Here is a 19,039-nt window from a genome sequence, read left to right as displayed (position 1 = left end):
AGGTTGCCCAGAAAAGTTGTGGATGCCCCACAAGTATTCAAGGCCAGGTTGGATGGGGCTTTGGGCAACCTGGTCTAGTAGGAGATGTCCCTGTCCATGGAAGGGCGTGGGAAATAGGTCATCTTCAATGCCTCAGCCAACCAAAACAATTTTATGATTCTGTGAACTGTGTTGGTAATCTTAATGATATAAAAGAGGGAGAATGTTTGGAAGGGAAATCTCAAAATTTAAAAATTATGCAAGTTCCATTGATTTGCAGAGGACACAAAGCACTTACTGCCTCTCTTTGAATCTGATTGTGAGGGTGCTTTGCTTCCTTTCACATTGCCTGAGTTTTTCTGGAAATAACTGATGACTGTAGTTGAAATTCTATGTACCAAAACCATTCACCATTTTAGAAATACTCATATATCTCTTCCCAATCTCCCTAGTTTTATCCAAGCATGTTGATCCTTCAGGTGGTGGGTTTTCATTATTAATTTGTTTCAACATCAAAAGATCATTCAGGTGCTTTAAAAAGACTTTCTTGAGCTTAATCTAGGCTGTACTGGGCAGCTGAGATGTGTAGATGCTGTGGCTGGCTTGCCTTGGACTGGGAGTCAAGGAACTGGGAATATTGTCTGTGAAGAAACCAGTGTCCGTATTCATAGCCTGTGAGACCCTGAGGGTGGTAGCCCCTGGCAATGCTGGTAGGAGAGAGGTCTTCTCTCATGCTGGGGAGTCTGAACCCTTCTAGATCAAACTAAATGACATTGCATCAAGTCTGGGTGCTATTATGCATCCAGTACAGATTACAGACTAGTAGTGACTTGAAAGTTTCCATTATACAGGCAGGCTGATGAGTTTTGTGTTTTACTCTCTGGCTTGACCTAAAGTTTGCCTCTATTTTAGTAATGCAGGCTTGCAAGGGCATATTTTATGATTACAGTATCTACATCCAGATAAATGGCTGCAATTCCTTACCCTAGGTGTAGAAAATAATCCTGTATGCTACTATTATACCTACACATCCAGCACAATCCTCATTCAGGTAGCACAAGCATTCCCTTCTTTAATAAACCCAGGGTTTATTTGATCTGATGGCAAAGTGAAAAAAAAAAAAAAACACCACTTTTTTTTTAAGAAATAGAAAATTCATTATTTAAAAAAAGTAAAAACCACACCAAGTTATTACCAATGTAATAAGGCAACTGGTGGTTCCAGAGTTCATAGCAGAATAGAAAATTAAATGTATAAAGTTTTAGAAATTGAGTAATGTTTTGATGGTATGTTTGTCTAGTGTTAGAAAAAAGTAGAAACCTCTATAAAAAGTAAAATTGCATTTATTCATATTTTAGTAGAGTTAAAAAATGTGCTAGTTTGTAGAAGTAGCTGGCTACTTCAGCTGCAGCATATATTGATGCGCCATCTATTCCAAGCGTTTACCTTATTGCCAGCATTTGTGTAGGTTACTATGAATAAACATAAATACTGATTTGTACCTGTTGCCCTTCCACTGACACAGAGATATATTACCTTACTTTGGAAGTCTGTACACCCTTCTACTTTGCATAGATGGCTAAAGGAGATGCAAGGCACCCGTCTTTGGAGAGGCAATTTAGAGGAGAGAAAAAGGTCTTTGTGCAGTTTTTACAGTGTTGTCTGGGTGTAAGTAGGGCAGAATTTGGTCCCAGAAGTTTTATTCTCTGCATTATGAGGCATCATGTTTCCTTTCCTAACAAAATAGAACAGAAAAGCCCTTTGTTTTTACTGTTAAACTTTTTCTTTTTGCAATAGACAAAAATAATTTTTTTAACTTTTGTCTTTCACCTTGCTTTTCCCTTCTCATCATTTGACCTCTACACCTCACTGTTTCTACACCCCTTTCTTTGCCCTTTTTTTCATAAGGGGATGCTTCCAAAGAAGTGTTGCTTGACTTTTTATGCTAATCTTGCTTCTATTTCAGTTCATGTTGACTTGGAGAATATGCCTTGTAAATAGGAATACCAACTGGCATACTGAATATAATCCTCAGTTTCTAAGCACTGATTGTTTTCACAGCATCCTTAAAGGGTAAGCTGTCTCACTATCCAAATATCATGGCTGGGAAACTGAGGCTAACAAAGGCTATATGATTTATGTGAAGCCACAGAGGGAATAAATGTTGGGTTTAGAATTCCTGGCTTCTGCTCCTGTGTTTGGACTCATGCCATCTCTCAAAGAAATCCTTGATTCCTCCTAATGCTGCATACCTTTCCTTGTCTGTTAAATGTAGCCATTCAAAAAGTAGCTGGTACTCAATTCTCTCTGTCTGTCCTATTGAAACTAATGAATGCCTGCAGGCAGGCATAAGGTATCGTTACCTTTGACAGCCAGTATGTTTTATGTTTTAAATTATGTGTTGGGCAGAATTTTTGGATACTAATTTGATATAATGAGATGCGCTTCTAATATCAACCGTAGTACGGGAAGGCCTTGCAGCCAACCTACTCTTTATTTAAAATTATTCCATTTCAGATGTCCTAATGAGTGCTGTGAGTTGTGTAATTCTTTCATAATTTTCCTCTGTTCCCAGAAGGGAACTAGGAGCTGGAGTTTTTTTCTGTTTTTGTTTTGGTCTATTTCAAATTAGGGTAAGCATAAAATAAAGATCTAGGGGAAGATTTTTGTGAAACACTTGCTATTGTGAGAATGGCAGTTAAGAAAAAAACATTGTAGTCTAGAAATGTTAGTGTTAAGGCAATTCTCGATGCCTCTGCGGTTTGCCATTATCTTATAAATATCTTGACTCTGACTTTACAGTGCTGTTTATAGAATTTAATAAAGCAAATGTAATAATGCTGCTTGTGCTTTAATGCACAATCTCAATTGGGTTGACCAGAAGATAAATAGGAACAGGAATGATAGTGCGTTCCTACAGATTGTTTTTAATAAGCATGTTATTTAGTTGATCAGCCTGCTACTATAATGCCTCCTATCCTGCTCTACCAGACAAATTTATTAATGTCCCCCCCCATCCCATTTCTCAGAGAACATTGATTCCCTGAAGACATATCTCTATTAAACCTCTAGAAAGTCACAACTTCCAAATTAGATTAAGTAGCAGGAATGGTACTAGAAGAATCAAAGAAAATTGAGTGTGTTATTGAATTCATGCCACATTGTCTGAGGAAGAGATGGGAGTTATGTGTAGTGGTAACTTTTGTCTTTACTGTACTAACAAAGCTGTGGGCATTGCTGTCAAACCTAATTGTCTGCAGTGCATCAGGATAAAATGAATCTTTTATCTAAACTCGTACCTAGTGAGATTGTACAAGTGAGAAGTAGATTTCAGAAGGAAGCTTTACAATTGATCAAAATCATTTGCCATTATTGGCTGTACACAACTCAATCCTAAAAATCCTAGTGACACAGTTTTTAAAGAAGCACCTGCCTTTCAATTGGAAGCAGACTTGCTTGTCATGCTAACAGTTGCAAAATGCAGATATTAATTTTAAAGCTGCCAATTTCTCATTTTGATCTGACATATTAAAAAGCATATAATTAATGGTTGACATTAGTAATTAACATTAACTTTATGGTGCTTAATATGCCATCATTCATCCATCAAATAACTGGTATGCATAATGTCTTTGCATAAAGGTTTTAATTGCTCAAAATGATCCTTCTCAGACTCTACGGTTTAAAGTAGCTGTAAATACTGCTTAAAAAGATGTGAATTTTTCATTTATTGTACGTAAACATTGTTTTTGTTTCTCCCTAGGTGCGTGCACGAACGCGTAAGCCAGGGACCTCAACTGGGAAACACAGCCCCAGATGCACAGCTTCCATTAGTGGCTAAAGAGCACCACCTTGCTGTTGCCAGTGCTCTCTGGAGAAATTTCTTTCCCTACTTGAAGAGCCAGAGAATGTCACAGATGCCGCCTTCCCCACAGCTTGCTGATACAGCTGCAGGTTAGCACTGACCCTGCCTGCGACCTACTGGGCTTGGTGCTATTCTCTGGGTCACAAACTTTCAAAGAGTTTGTACTTTGGGATATTTCTCCTTCCATGTAGTAACTGAAGTGCGTATAAATGAAAAAAGTAGAATCTGTGCTAAATGTTTTGACTGAAGGAAGTATTGTAGTGTTGAATTCCTTAATAGGGTACAAACACATGGAGAATGCTAAAGGAATATGAAGCTACACAAACCTGACTTCTTTTTCACTACTAGTCACAAATTATAATCAACATGCAAGTGATATACAGTATAAGTAAGGCTACTGTTTTTCATTATATTCAGAATTTACTTTTTTATTTGTGTTGAACTGTTCATAATGGTTGAGATTCAAACTAAATTTTCTAAAATATTTTTCCTTTGAAAGCAATTTTTAAAAGGTTAGTGAGTTGACTGTTGCTTTTTGACAAACTCTTGTGTTTGTGGTCATAAAACTGTTTCATGATTCATTCTAATTATTTGTCTTGCTTTACACTGAAGGCTTTTAATCTTGAAGTACAACATTCCATATGTGTGTGAGCTCCACATGCAACGAGTCAGCTTGGCAGTGAATAGAAAGATATCCCAGTTTGATCTTTCACATCAGTAGCTAACATGGCATTCTGCAGTTACAATGAAATCTTGTATCCAGTTAACTAAAATTCAGAAGAGTGAAACATAAAATATTTTTCCCATCATGATATGAATTAGATAAAGTTACAAGCTCAGGAGTACTGAGCTGGTAATAGAAAAGCTAAAAGACCCTTCATTTGAAGCAGCTCTGTGGTAGTTAGGAGGCAGCATTAATGAAAGAGGCAGTGTGCAACAGTAGTGGTCTCACACTGCTGAAACATGTGTGAGAAACAGCAATACAAATCAAAGGAGAAGGTTGTTAATGTCAAAACTTTCATTCATTTCCTACAGTGACATAGATTTTTTTCTATTTTATATTAGCACAGTGAAATAGCAAGAGCAGCAAGCTATTATAAACTCCTCTGAGAAGGAGGGGAGTGCAGTTGTGACCTGCTTTATAGAGATGTGTTAGGTAGCACTACAGAGACAGGCAAACCTTTCCCTGGCTGTTTGAGCTTCTTGCCTTAAGGTTGCAGCCCAGAGGAGAGAGCGAGCAGCTGTCACAGCTCTCCTACTCCCCCCTGCCAGGCAAACAGCCTGGGCCTCACAGCACTGCTCTGCCTCCCGTCTCTCCCCAGCCTCTCTTAAGGCTGATGCTGCAGAAACGAGGTGACAATCTGGAAGAAGACTGGCACAAATTGTTTCCTCACCTAAGGCAGAGTGGGGACTCAGTATGACCTTATTGTTTATTCTGAGGCACATAAGGAAATGGGAAGTCCTTCATGGCTGAAGGTAGTCTGTCCCTGTACTGTTAATTAAAACAATTTTATTGTTCTTTCTGAAAATTAACCTTTTCTGTCTAATTCAAAGTCACTTTGTCAATGCAGGTAGGTTTATATTTATTTGAATTGGAGAATTTGGGAACTAATGAGCCCCTTTTTCATTGCCCTCCGAAGTCAGTTTTCCTGACTCATTTTATGCTTCTCATTTCCTGTAAACCAATAACTGCTCAGCATTTAAGATTACATCAGATTTCTGAGTTTTTGTGCACTTGTCATTTACAGTATTAATAATGCATTATATTTTTATTCTGGTACTGTTGGGTACAGAATCTACAGTGGAATTAACAGAAACAGCAAAAGGTTATACTTCATTAACAAAGTTCTGCACAAAGTACTGCCCCAGTTTCTAGATCTGCAGCAGTTATATGGAGATCCTTTTCAACAGTAAATTTTTTCTGTAGTGCTTTATTTATATGGTAGCTTCTTCTAAAAATAGAGAGGTACCAGCTTTTACTGAGTGAATTCTTTCCAGATCCAGTTTTTCACTGTGAGAAGTGTGTAAAAACAACAAAACAAATAAATAAAACTCAGCCCTGTAAAGCACAGTAATACTTAAGTGTACAGGGCAAGATATAGTGGATGGAGGTAAGAAAAGGAAGTCAAGAAGATGGAAAAGCAGGTTTTAAGACATTGCAGAGGTGGTAAAAGTATGCCTTCAGGATTTATAAACTGTGGTTTTGTGAATCTGTTTAAAATTGCATGTGTTAGGATCCATTTTTCCTCCTTTGCCACCCATGTGTCTTCATGATTTACAAACTGCTTGGGATAGAGACTATATTTTTAACGTGGATACAAACAATCACTGTTAGAACAGTTGCCCTGTTCTAATTGAGATTTCTGATACTTCCAGACTGCACATTAGTAATTGTAATTAATTTTCAGTGCTCTTTGTGGAACAGGGATTATACTGAGAAATTATTAAAATGGTGCCATGTTTTTCTCTCTTTAAAAACAGGTTTTACTCTCTTGGCTTTGGATATACCCAGCAAAGCCCTGTCGGATCTGCAGCCACAGCCTGTTCTGTCGATGATGCGGCTGTTTGCGTGGGATGACATGGTGTGGCCTCAGCTGGTGTCAAGATACCTAAGTCATCTAATTGAAAACAGGTGAAAAGTTGTGACTATTTGTTCTTCCAGTAACTTTTCATCCTTCATTAGGCTTGAGGGAAATCTTGCTTCAGAATGTAATGTTTCATTATAATAGTGCAGATTCTTTGCATTTTCTCAAAGAGGATCACCTAGTCCAGATTGCCCAGGACAATCCAGTAAAATTTTTATATACCTGAGAAATTTTATTTTCACTAAGTAAGCCTCACTAAGTGAACCTAAGATGGATGGGTGGTGGTTGTTTTTGTTGTGTGCTTTTTTTTGCCTGCCTTGCCCGCTTCTGAATCAGGTTTTGGAAGCAGGGGAGGTGAGAAATGAAAGAGGGAATATTTCTGTGTTGGACTGTATTTGAAAGTGAAAAATGTTGCACATTTTTAGGGAACGTAGTGTACTAAGGACAGTAACTGTAAATCAAGATACGGTAAAGATTATTTAAGTGTGGTTGACAAAGATGAGGCTATGGCCTGCTTGCAGGGAGGTGTTAGAAAAGGTTGAATTTAGTTCCTTGTGTGTCAGTTTGGGACTTGGGAAAGGAATGTTCAATCCTCTGCTAAATTTCTCTTTTATGATTTTTATAGGGCGAGTTTCGTTCAAGGTTGCAGATACCTTGCATGTGCTGAATGAAATAAGAGGCACATTAAATTCCTTTTATAATTTGAATTTTATAATTTTGGATTTTGTTGGTCTTTGTGCAAGATCAAGAAAAAAATTTTGACTCCTGAACTTGAATTTTGGTATTATTTAGGTCTTAAGGTTAATTACCAATTCTGTTCACTCAAGTAGGTATCTGAAAGCAATTAAGTATTTGTCACCAATATTCATTAAGCACCTGACATATTGTTAACAATGTATACATAGATACATTGTTATCCTGGCTCAGTTTACCTTGTGTGTACCTAAGGTAAGATATTTTTAGTAGAATATAGAGGTATCACTGTTGTCTTGAAAGCACTTTTTTTTTAGCATGATTCAGGTACTTAATTACCTTACACAGTTTTATAGCAAAAGTTATCAAAGTATCCAAATGCTGTGGTCTTAAGACTTCATGGTTACTGTGCTCTGATAATTTTCCCTTCAAATGTTCTCAGTTAAAAAGTAAAAATATTCTTTTGTTTCCAATACTGTTATACCTTGCAAGCTCTGGCAACATGCACATGAGCTTTGGAATTTCTTCTGCAGTAGAGCCTAAACCTTCCTCTCCAGATCCATGTTGTGTAGTGCATGATAGTGTTATAACCTGTCCAAACTAACTTTGAGCATGTGAATAAGCTCACTATTTTAAAAGGACCACTTGCCATGCTTCCAGCAGGTAGTTATTGTTCCTTTCTTTCTAAGGATTAGGAGCATATTCCTTTCCAGTTCTAGGAAGATGCCTAAGTGGCCCACCTACCAGCAAGCAAGAGAAACAAGAGTGAGACTACAACAGAAAGTGGTTTTGTCAGCCTTTGGGACCAAGTACACTAGCTGTGTACATCAAGATTACACGAGACTGAATTTCTTTACATGATACTGCAAGTAGCATTAAGTCCATAGGAAACCTATTTGTTCTCTTTTGGTGCTGGAATTCAGTGTTAATTTTTTTATTTTATTTGCTTTCAATTGGTCTCCTTACTTATTTTGTCAATAGTACTTCAGCAGGAATGTTCAGACAAAATATACACAACAGATATCACTGGTTTTAAGTAAGTGAAGCAGAAAAACTCCTCAACTTCATTAATGTTGTTTAGTGAGAAGTAGAAACCAGTTTGGTTTCCATCTGGACCTTTGTTGACATTCTGTTGTAAGCATGAGTAAAAATGAGTTGAAAATAGGTAGATTTACATGTACACATATCAAGAAAGAGTACAAGCATTTTTCATTAAAGCTGAAGTATCTAGGACTGACCAGGAAGGAAGTCTCTCAAATAAAAGTGTAACTATTTTCAAGAAATATCTCTGACCTGAAGCACACATGCACCTCATTTGATAGTAATTGGGAACAGAGTGCAGCACACACCTGCTGTCTTTTAGCAAGGAGTTTCTCCAGAATTAATGATGCAAGGTTGATATGCTTGGGAAAAATGACTACAGCAGCTACTCGTGGCGGTGAGGCAAATAAAACTTTGGGAATACAGAGCAGTAGAGTACAGGGACTGTGCATTGAGTGACTCTGGTCTGACACCTGACTGGTAGAATGGTAGCAAGTGTTTGAAAGTATATATAGCATGTTTATGTGGGAATGGATATACCTGTGTGTGTGTACATACCTGAATGAATATGTAAGTGTACTGCCAAGTACAGCAGTTTCCTTTCTTATCTCCAAGGTGCCCTTTTATGTTTCCCTTTTGCATCTGTTTTGAACATGGCATATCTTTATTTGCTAAAGCAGACCTTCTCTTCTCCATCTTTAATATAGTTAGAACTAAGCAGACTAAAGAGTAGCATGGGACACCTGGGCTGGCTTTATATGAAAGGGTGGAGCAGCATGAGCACTGTCAATATGAAGTTCCAAGCTGATTCAGATGAACTATTTCCAGCACTGTACATTGTCAGTTTAGATAATACAGTCAAATCATCCATTGTTACAGCTAGGCATTTCCCATTGTGCGGATTTTCCTCCCTCTGTTTTTTTGTAGCCAAAACATATATACACAAGTATATGTGCATCGACAGCCAAATGAGACACTGTCACCTTTCTGCCTACTTTTATTAGATCTCTGTACCTTTTTTCTTTCTCTTCCACCTACACAGTTCACTGTGTGAAGCTTTTTCTAGCATGGGCTATACATCCTACGAAGCTTTGACAGTGCGTTCATGGTTTCGCTGCGTTTTGCAAATGTTCCTCGATCAACCAAGTGGCGCCTTGGCCAAGACAGATGCTGAGAGAACAGTTGGTAAGTGCTCACATTTCCCTCATGTTTGCAGTAACGGGGCTATATTGCAAAGCTGGCAAACATTTTCAGCTAATTACAAAATGTATTTTTGTTTGTATTCCTTTACTTTTACCTAATTACAAAATGTGTTTCTTTACACTGCTTGTGCTATTTATTGATAGTTTGCCTGCTCTGCATATGACAAATTTATCACAAACAAAGATAAAAGAGCTTGTTTCCTTGGAAGCAAAGAATAAAAACTTGCTCCCAAGGAGACAAGTTATTTTTCCCCCATGGAGAAACTGCTCTAAAAAAAGTGAAAATCTGAAGTAAACAGTCAGAAATCATGCTGTGAATGGCCTAAAAGAAAAAAAAAGGGAGGGGTGGGGGAATCTAGCTGCAATTAATTCTACCCTTTTTTTACACTGGATACTTTGCTTTCTTAGAGCAATACTTTATCCCTTCTTCTAAAACCACTGCAGTTCTAATTATCTGTAGAACTTGTCTTCCAGTCACTATTTCTCATACACATTTTGTGGATTTCGAAAAAGAAACCCATCAGCTTGGCTAGCCATACTTAAAACTCTATTTTCTTATAAATTATATCAGAAAAATAACTGGTTTGGAATTGTTTTATTTATCTGGAGAGATGCAGTTGGCTGCCAAATACTTGTGTTTTAGATATTTTAAAATAATGCTTCGCTTCATGATTTTGGGACTAAATTAAATACTGTATGCTGTATTTATTGATGTGCTCTCTTGTAATAATCAGGAAAAGCCTACATGGAGCAGCTGATGGAAATGACAAGACTGATTTTTAAACTCTCAGAAGTAGAAAACATTCTTTTAAAGGCTAATGTTGGACAGTCAGTTTTCAAGCAAGACCCAAAAAATGCTCTGGTCCAATTCATTAAGGTACTGTACATCTACTCCATGTTATTTTCATAAGACAATTTTAGTGAAAAGAGACTATGTATCAGATTTAGAGTGCTGAAAAAGAAATTACTCACAAAAGTCTCATGAGAGACTGATTTATATTTATTTCAATGTTTTTGTTTTCTCAGGCTCTTGGTAGAACTTACAGTGGTCTTCAGACGCTCCCTGAGAAATCTGCCATGGTAGCGAAGACTCTGGAGTATTTGGGTGATGTGTTAAAGTATGTAAAACCCTATCTGAAGGCAAAAGGACCTCCAGAAGGTCTGCAGCTTACATACTGGATCATAGGTAATTATTTTACACATCTTTTCTTTTAGGAAATTATTTTACTGATTCTTTAAAACTAACTTATGATACTTTTTTCCCCTCTATGCTATCCACACTTTTTTTCTCTATACTATTTAATGTTCAAAAAAACAAAGTCATCAATGCTGCAGTTAGATTTTTTTTCCCCCAGATTTTCTCTAGATCCTGATGTCTAACCTCCTTGTGGTTTTTGTTTATGGGGTTTTTTTTTATTACCTCTGCAAATCAGTATTTTCAAAAGTATGATGTTTTTGCATCTTTCATTAGTGAAAACCACCTGTTCTACCTAAACAAACCCAGAAACAGTGACAAGAACTGGTTTCTGGCTCTTTAGCTGTAGTGAGGATTGTTGTAAGTCATAGCAGTTCCTGAAGCTACTGCAATTTGTACCCACAGCAGATCTGCTCTTCCCAGAGAGGGTCACGAGATCTTTTTGTATGAGGTCTCTTACTGTTTCCTTCCTCTGCCCACTCATTTTAAACAGAAGTGATGAACTCTGAGTTCTTCCTGTGGAACATAAAAGTAGGCGTACACCCTTCTGAAAGAATTCCAAGTTTTGAGCCATGTGGATTGAGACAACGTGCAGCTTTGGTGTTAGGTATCCATGCTATGGGGCATAGCCTGACTCACCAAAGAAAACACTGTAGCAGTCACTTATTTGAATGGGTTTTTTCAATCACTGTATAGTTATGGTAGAAGTGGACGTGCAGCCAAGGAGTTGCAGAATTCAGCAAACTGTAGGTTTTGTTAGGGCCGACGTGGAGGGGTAAGGTAGAGTCTAAAACTATGGTTTTAGGGAGTTTAGGAAAAGGTTTTTCACCCAGAGGGGGATTGAGCACTGGAAAAGGCTCCCCAGGGAAGTGGTCACAGCTTGGACAATGCTCTCAGGCACATGGTGGGACCTTTGGTGGGTGTCTGTGCAGGACTGGGAGTTGGACTTGGTGATCCTTGTGGATCCCTTTCAACTGAGGATATTCTGTGATAAGCAGTATTATGACAGGCTACATCCTGTGTAGTGGAGTTATGTTAGTGGCCAAATTGGCTTAGGTATGTACTTCACTTCTTTTTTGGAACTCCTTCGTTGACAAGCACTCTGTACTTTTCTAAAATGCATTCTAGCATTTATTCATTAAATGTGGAACCACTGATAGGGTGGAAAAAGAAGAATGCTTTAATTCTCAATGAATGTGCCAGTCTGACCCACTTACCTTTAAAAACAGAGTAAACCTTATGTATCTTAAAACAGAGATAATGATTTGCATGCGCACACAATTTACATCATGATTCTAAGGAGCACAGGGAAAGCATGACCAAGATGCAGAAGATGCACCAAATGTACTGGAATTAGAGTTTTTAAAAATACTCAGTTTTTATATTGTGAGACCAGCATACTTTGATACACAGGATGTATATAAAATTAAACATTTTTAGATACCCAGATGTGGGTTGGAGCCTTGGAAAGTAATTTTAGATTGGTATTTTCCTTTTTAGATTGGTATGTTCCTTTTTGTTCTTTGCAGTAGGAAACGATTAATCTTCAGTCATGCTGGTGTGTGGAAGAAAATGTCCTTTCTTTTTATTTAAGAAAACATAAAGAGGGTTTAAAAGGAAAAAAAATCAAATATATTTCGATCACTGCTTCACATTCTGTGAGCTTGTTAAATTATAAGGACAAAGCACAAAACTTAACAAATCTAAACTCCTCCTGTCTGTAGTCAGATTGTGTCTTGTACTGTCCCATACATCACGGCAGTGATAATAGAAGGAGTACTTTGAGCTGGAATGACCATGTTTCTTTCAAAGCAGGAAGCTTAGACAACAATTATTAGAAGTATTGTTAGGTGATCATTCTCTTTCTCTATGATTGATCATTGTGTTTTCTTTCACTCCACAAGATTAATGTTGTTTTGCGTTGTTTTTAGAGATGATAATGAATGACGTTTATAGATTAATAATATCTTGTAACGGCCTACTTTTGATTTTCCATTATTTTCAAAGTCTTAAACATGTTTCCTCGGGATATTCCTGTATTTTCAACCCAGAAAACTTCCTGCCTCTAATAATATGTAAAGTTGAAAATGTCTACATAAGAATCTTGTTTTATTTAATGTGCTTTGAGTATTAACACTTCTGAGTACGGAGTTAGTTTTTCCAGAAAAATTACACCTCGCCTGCAGTAAAGATGTTTTTCAAAGTTGGGGTATTTACACATCAACACCTTTTTACTTTTTTTTTTCTGAAAGTCAAAAGAACAATCTTAAAACTGGCTCAAAGCTGAGCAAGTGATACATTATTGTGCTGAAAACAAGAAAGATGTTCTCTGAGGCTCTCAGTTTGTGAACTGAGAGCCCACAAAGACCTGGCAAGACTTAATGGAGTTGGCTGCCTCTTGTTCTTCTTAATCTGCTGAAATTAAATGCAATTGGGAGGATATTTAATGTTTTGCTAACATTAAATTGCTATGTGAGTAGTTGCTGACGTGGTGTTGCTACAGTGGTGTTAGACAAATGTAAAGGGAAGGCAAAGGCAGCATTTCTCTGCAAAAGGGATGAATGCACACAGCAAGGTAAATGTTCAAGGGCACGTGTACTGATTGCAGTAGGGTTATGGATCAAGTTTAATTAAGTTTTCTGCAGGGATCTAAGAGACTCATCCTATCTTTAGCATTGCTGTACTTTTCCTAAAGCATCTTCACTTGCCTAAAAACTTGTAACTGTGTTGTGTTGAATCAATATAGTATTTTATTTTGATGAAATGTAAATGGACTTTTGAGTTGTTTTGACTGGGATTTTTTAACAGGATGCCATGGAATGAGTATGTAGGAGTGAGACAATTCAGTTGCTTTTGCTACTCTCAGATTATCTAATTTAACATAACTGCTTCTTAAGGCTTCCTTAATTTTTTTACTAACTGTAAATTGGTTTGGGCTTTTTTTGAATTTTTTTCAACAGGATGTCTGGTAAAGTTCTGTGCACCAATACTGGCTACTTCCAAGGCACAGCAACTCCTGTTTCGCATTGTGGATTGCTTACTGCTGCCACACTCTGTGCTCCAGCAGGACAAGGAGCTGCCTGTGGCTTTGCTGTCTGCCATTCAGGAAAGCCTGCCTCTTTATCTCCAGGTAAATATCTCAGCTCTATTATCAGCCCACAAATGAATCTTCAGGAAAGGTTAATATTGCAGAGTATTTTTTCTTTTTCCCTAGTCAAGAAGTATTGACTGAATTTACTGAAGCAGTAAGAAAAGGTTTTTTCTCCTTATAGAAGTGAAAGGAAAATTGCCACCCATTTGGCTTTCCTCATTGCAGGCAGCTATGCTGTGGTACACTCCAGAGCTTCTGGTCTCATCACTGCTTATGGAAAACCTTTATCCAACCTGCTGGTTACACCGGTCTCCAATGTGACAGATTTCTCAAACAGTACATCAAGTAATCATAATATGGAGTAAGAAAATTGTTAAGTTGACAGAACAAATATTTTAAATCATCCTTGACTTGGCTAACTGTAGATAGTTATAAATAAGATACCCCTTTTTTTGTTGCTCTTGGGAACAAAAGAAAATCCTTGGTGTATTATGCCACTGGTTTGTCTTAATATTTGGAGAATATGTTTTGCTAAATCAGGTTCCTGCTGCTTATGATTGCATAACTAAAGCCTTCTTCCCTGTTATTCATCCTACTCTTTTCTCAGTTACCCTGTCACTCTTGAAACTCTGTAAGGCTTGTTGATGCTGTAGAAAGAGACTAACTTCTGCTGGTGAGAAAGAGAAAAGACTATATTTTGAAAATAAATAAGCTGACATGTTTTCCTTGTAAATCTTTGTGTCTTTTTTGCTTACCATTTTCCTTCTCTCTTAGTCTTCATTTTGATTGCAGTCTTAACTCACTCCTTTGCAGGATTGTATTGTGAAACAATGCAGTGGTGACGTTGTAAACATCACTTGAATTTATTAGTTTCAAAAGCAGCTCATTGTGATCGAAGGCATGTCATATGGAAGTGAATATGGTTATGCAATGCTCTGCACAATATGTTTTGCTTTATTGCTCTGTAGGTATTTTCAGAAGCTGTGTACATGTAGGGCCATCTGGACAATGGTATTAGCATGGACTGTGAGTGTCTGTTTGCTAATTTGGTGTTTCTGTTGTAGAGCCAGTTTCTCTGGAGTCTGCAGAGACAGATGTAGCCTTCAGATGAAACCACTTGAGTTGGTTTTGAAGTCTTGAGTGTTGTGTACCCTTGTTTCCTGTTTTATTTGCCAGTTTCTGACTTCCAGACCTCACTTTTGTACTCTTCATCAGTCTGCTGCATTGTCCATGTACTTTCCAGCTATGCTAGATGATCTTGTGTGACAAAATATTTTAGACAAACACTGCTTCTAGAAAACGAGTAATTCTTTAATTTGATAAACACTTCTGGAGAGAAAAGAGGAGATTTTGTGAGTTATTTTTCCTGTTTCAATATGACACTTTTTGTGTTTTATTACTTTTTGTTTGTATTTACAAGGTTCCAATATTTTTAAGTGTTCTAAAATGCTTCATTTATTCAAAAAAACTTCCTTCTCTTTTATGTGGAAAAGTGGGAAAATTCCAATTTTGAGTCAACTCAAAACAAAAATATTTCAAGATCAATTTTAACACAACAACAAAAAAATAACTCTTCTGAGATCATTTGAGATTGAATGGATTCTAGGCACTCTCTGACATCTCAGGTTATTGTTTCACAGTTGGGTTAAAGTTACATTCATTCCCTTTCACTCCAATACACATTCTCATTTAATTTGCTTTAATGATTCTGTGAATAGCAATTTGTTACTTGAATTAAATAGTAACTAGCCTCACAAAACAAACAAAACCCAAAAACCCAAATGGGCACATCAGAAAAGTGATCAAACAGTATATGTGGAAGGGAAGATGGAGAAAAGGAATTCTTTGGGAATAACCTCACCTTGACTAACCTAAACTGCAGGTGAAATGTGTGATGAGGCCACTCCTGGGGAGCTGCCCTGTGCCTGGTGCTCATTTGTGGAGATAGAGCACTGGTATGGTAGGGCAGGAGTCTTAATTCACCCTAATGTTAGACAAGCATTGTTCTATAGATCTGTCCCTGTTCATACTCCAGCTTACAACTTAATCCTTTCACAGTTATGTGAAAATACAGAAACAGGAATTTGGAGACCATGCAAAGCATCCTCTTATGCATGCGAGTTCTTTATTCATGGTCAAAGTATAAAAGACCTTGAGTGGAATTTCTACTCAGCAGCTTTTCCTTTTTAATTTTTTTTCTTTTGTCTTCTGAAAAGTTCCAGGCTCCATCTTTTTTTCTTCTTCAGTTCCTACAGTGTAGGCTTTTCCTGCTTTGCTCAAAAAAACTGCTTCAGATCTCAGAAAACATTTTCATTTTGCTAGCAATGACCTGGAAAAAGATTCCCTCTTTCCAGAGTATTTAACAGCTAATCTTAATCTGGTTTACGTGATCCATTTTTTGGGTTTTAAAGGGTTTTGAAGTCAGCCCTAGTAGCAGTTTATTTTACATATCCACTGATGCAACAATTTTATTAAATACTATAGAATTCCTGAATATTTTAATCTTTTAGGACAACATACAAAGCTCCTTCTCTTCACACAATGTGGTTTATTACTACACAATTCATCAGAACCAGTGGCTGTATTTCACAGTCCTTCACTACCCCAACCCTACAAATTTATTTGCTTCATTTTACACAAGCACACATAATTGTCAAAGGCACTAATTAAGACTGAATGTTGCATTTCTCTCTCATCAGTTCAGACTGACTGTGTTTACTTGTTATGTTTGTCCTTATATAGAACTTTGGGCTATATCCCTGCCTTTTGACAGTTTTTGGGCAGCTGGTCTGGTCTCTACTGTACAGGGAGCTTAGCAAGATTTTTTTTTCAAACTCAGTCACTGATACTGCTTTGCTAAAATAGCTTAGCTCTAGCAACTTTTAAGCTATTTTTTGGTTTTTATCTTGCCTTAAGGGTTACTGTCTGGGTACTATTCCTTTCACTGCACATGTGTTTTGGTAATACTTGATGACCTAAGAAAGATTTTTATTGAGATATAAAAATTGCCCTCAGATATGTTTGAATTACTGACTTTGGAAAGTAAAGCACAAAGAATATGAATGAACAGCCATTTTAGAATTGTATGGGACTGTTCCTAATTATGAAATAGTGAGGTATGTAAAATTTAACTGTAGGTATTTCACTACTGCAAAAAGAAGTTGAGTTGATTTGTGTGGTTGTGGATTGCTAACATCTATCATAGGAAGTTTCAGACCAGTATTGCTCTTGATGGATTTCTTGGAGAATGATTTGGAAGAATTTTAGTACACATTTACCAGTAATATGGGAAAAGACTCAAGCAGTGTAAGAAACTTGTTTTGGAGAAGAAATATTAGTTTAAATGTGTCTTGCAGAATACAGTGTGGGTGCATGGAATAAGCACTGTATACATAATGACAGGGAAGGTAAGATTTATCAGTATTAATTACTGCTTGATTTATCAGTATTAATCCTGTCCAAATACAGAAGATTTGTTGATTTCTGTCTAAATACTGAGAATGGCAAAAGAGCTTCATTCTTAGTAGTGCTTGGCCCATTCACTTCCCAGTGATTTTAATGGCTCTGTGCAGGCTCAGCATTTGTCAGAGATCAGACCTTGAAAGCCCTCCCATGAGCCACATCTGTGGTCCGATATTTGAGCAAGCTTATTAGTACATTTTGTGAATTATAATATGTGTTTAATAGAAATTGTACAACATTAATTGGTGGACAGCAGATTTATTCCAACAGCAGGACTTGCAGTGTAAGTCATCATTAGGTAGCTTGGCATTTCTGCAGTGAATAGTTCCAGTAATCCACACTAATCGGTTCTTTGCTCTCCACAGGTGATTTACAGATATACAGATAAATCAGAAGAGGCAGCTCTGGCCACAAAAGGTTCCTGCAGTGAACACACACAGGAATCCATTGCCTTTCTGCTAAAATGAAGAGCAGATGATGTCATGCTCCTCTGCTCCCCTTAAAATGTCCTTTTTTTTTTAATCTTAACCGCAGAAGATGGCTGAAGAGCATAGTTAAAGAAAAGAAAGCAACTCTATCAACCCTTTAAAGTCCATCTGCTTTGTAGGGATTGTCCTGGGGGTCTGATGTGATTGATTTCAAATCTCTGGTCCAGAATTGCAGTCCAGTTGCATGTGTGTTTCTTTTTTCTCTCATTTGAACAGCAGCTTCCTTTATCTTGCTTAATTACTGGTGGGATTTAAAAGAAGAAATTTCTGTGCGATTACCTTGCAATCACATCCCTGGCCAGCACTGCTTAGGGTGTTTTGCCATTGTAGCTGGAGATTTGCACCTACTGTGCAGTGTTGGTAATTCATGCCTTGTGCCACTTGGGATGTGGTGTTGTCAGACCTTGTGCAGGTCTGTTGCTCTCTGCACTTTGTAAGGAAAAAGAGGAGTCCAAAATAAAGAACACAGTGCTGACCTGAAGTCAGTAGGCCTTTTTGTCCAAGAGAGAAATCCAAGTTCTTTTCTAATTTTTTGGCATGCAGTTTCCAAATCAATTTATTTCAACCCAAAAAATTAAAATGCTTTTATGAAGGATCAGTGTAGGTTTGTTTGAAATGAAATTATTAGACCTGCAAAAATTAGTCAGCATTCCCTCAGATATCTAAATTCTAATATTCTTTTCTTTTTATTGCAACCATTTAATAGGATCATTCTTAAAAACAGTAACTCTTACTAGTTACTAACTGATGTCTTCTTGATACTGTGTATCATTTGTTGATCCTCAGTTTGAAGAACTGTCTCATTTTAGCAATTGTCATTGTGAATTCTTCAGAGAAGAATTAACAATGTATTCTTCATGTATTCCTGCAGGTATCCTCTGTAAGGTTGTGATGTTCTTTGTGTCCCTTTTATACAATAAATTAATACACTTTGTCATAGATGTCTGGGTTCTTTTAGTGTTAAAAACAGTCTAGAGTCTTAAGAGTGCCAGTTCCAATATTTGGATTATGGAGTACATTCTGTCTTTCTGTACGAGCTTTACTACAGAAAGCACAGGCAACTCTTTTTTATGCCTTCTGCAGTATCTTACTGAAGACATCAAACACAAGTTTACACACTAAATAGTCTGCATCTCTAACAGTCTCTAAGTCTGCTACTTGCCAAGAAGTATCACTTGACTTCTTTTTTTAAGAATTCCGATACAGCAGCAGCAGCTTTTTCCTACAATAACTTACTCTATGTGCACAAAAGGAGAAGAAAATGTGAAGTTTTACTCAAAGCCTCAGTTCAGAAAGTGTGGTTTTTTTTATCATTGAGATTTGCCAGAATTATCAAGGAGCCCCAAAAGTATGTGAGGTAAAAACCCTTAAGCCAAATCTGCATTCAAGAGACCCACCAAGTCTTCACGCACCTCATTTCTTGAAATCTCATGTTTCC

At 37.2% G+C, this 19,039-nt stretch overlaps 1 protein-coding gene across 2 annotated transcripts in view; it reads left to right on the top strand.

The window, feature by feature from the left end:
- Positions 1 to 19,039, top strand: part of MMS22L (MMS22 like, DNA repair protein) — an 88,651-nt gene that overhangs the window by 59,821 nt on the left and 9,791 nt on the right. For both annotated transcript variants that reach the window (XM_030944989.1, XM_030944988.1), the window contains exons 15-20: positions 3,743 to 3,933; positions 6,326 to 6,476; positions 9,206 to 9,348; positions 10,100 to 10,242; positions 10,392 to 10,551; positions 13,521 to 13,690. In XM_030944989.1, coding sequence (XP_030800849.1) covers positions 3,743 to 3,933; positions 6,326 to 6,476; positions 9,206 to 9,348; positions 10,100 to 10,242; positions 10,392 to 10,551; positions 13,521 to 13,690 — 958 coding nt within the window. The remainder of the gene's footprint in view (positions 1 to 3,742; positions 3,934 to 6,325; positions 6,477 to 9,205; positions 9,349 to 10,099; positions 10,243 to 10,391; positions 10,552 to 13,520; positions 13,691 to 19,039) is intronic.

This window comes from Camarhynchus parvulus, chromosome 3 (assembly GCF_901933205.1).
Source record: "Camarhynchus parvulus chromosome 3, STF_HiC, whole genome shotgun sequence".
Taxonomy (NCBI): domain Eukaryota; kingdom Metazoa; phylum Chordata; class Aves; order Passeriformes; family Thraupidae; genus Camarhynchus; species Camarhynchus parvulus.
Note: the sequence above shows the minus strand (reverse complement) of the source record. Positions and strands in the feature narration are given on the sequence as shown.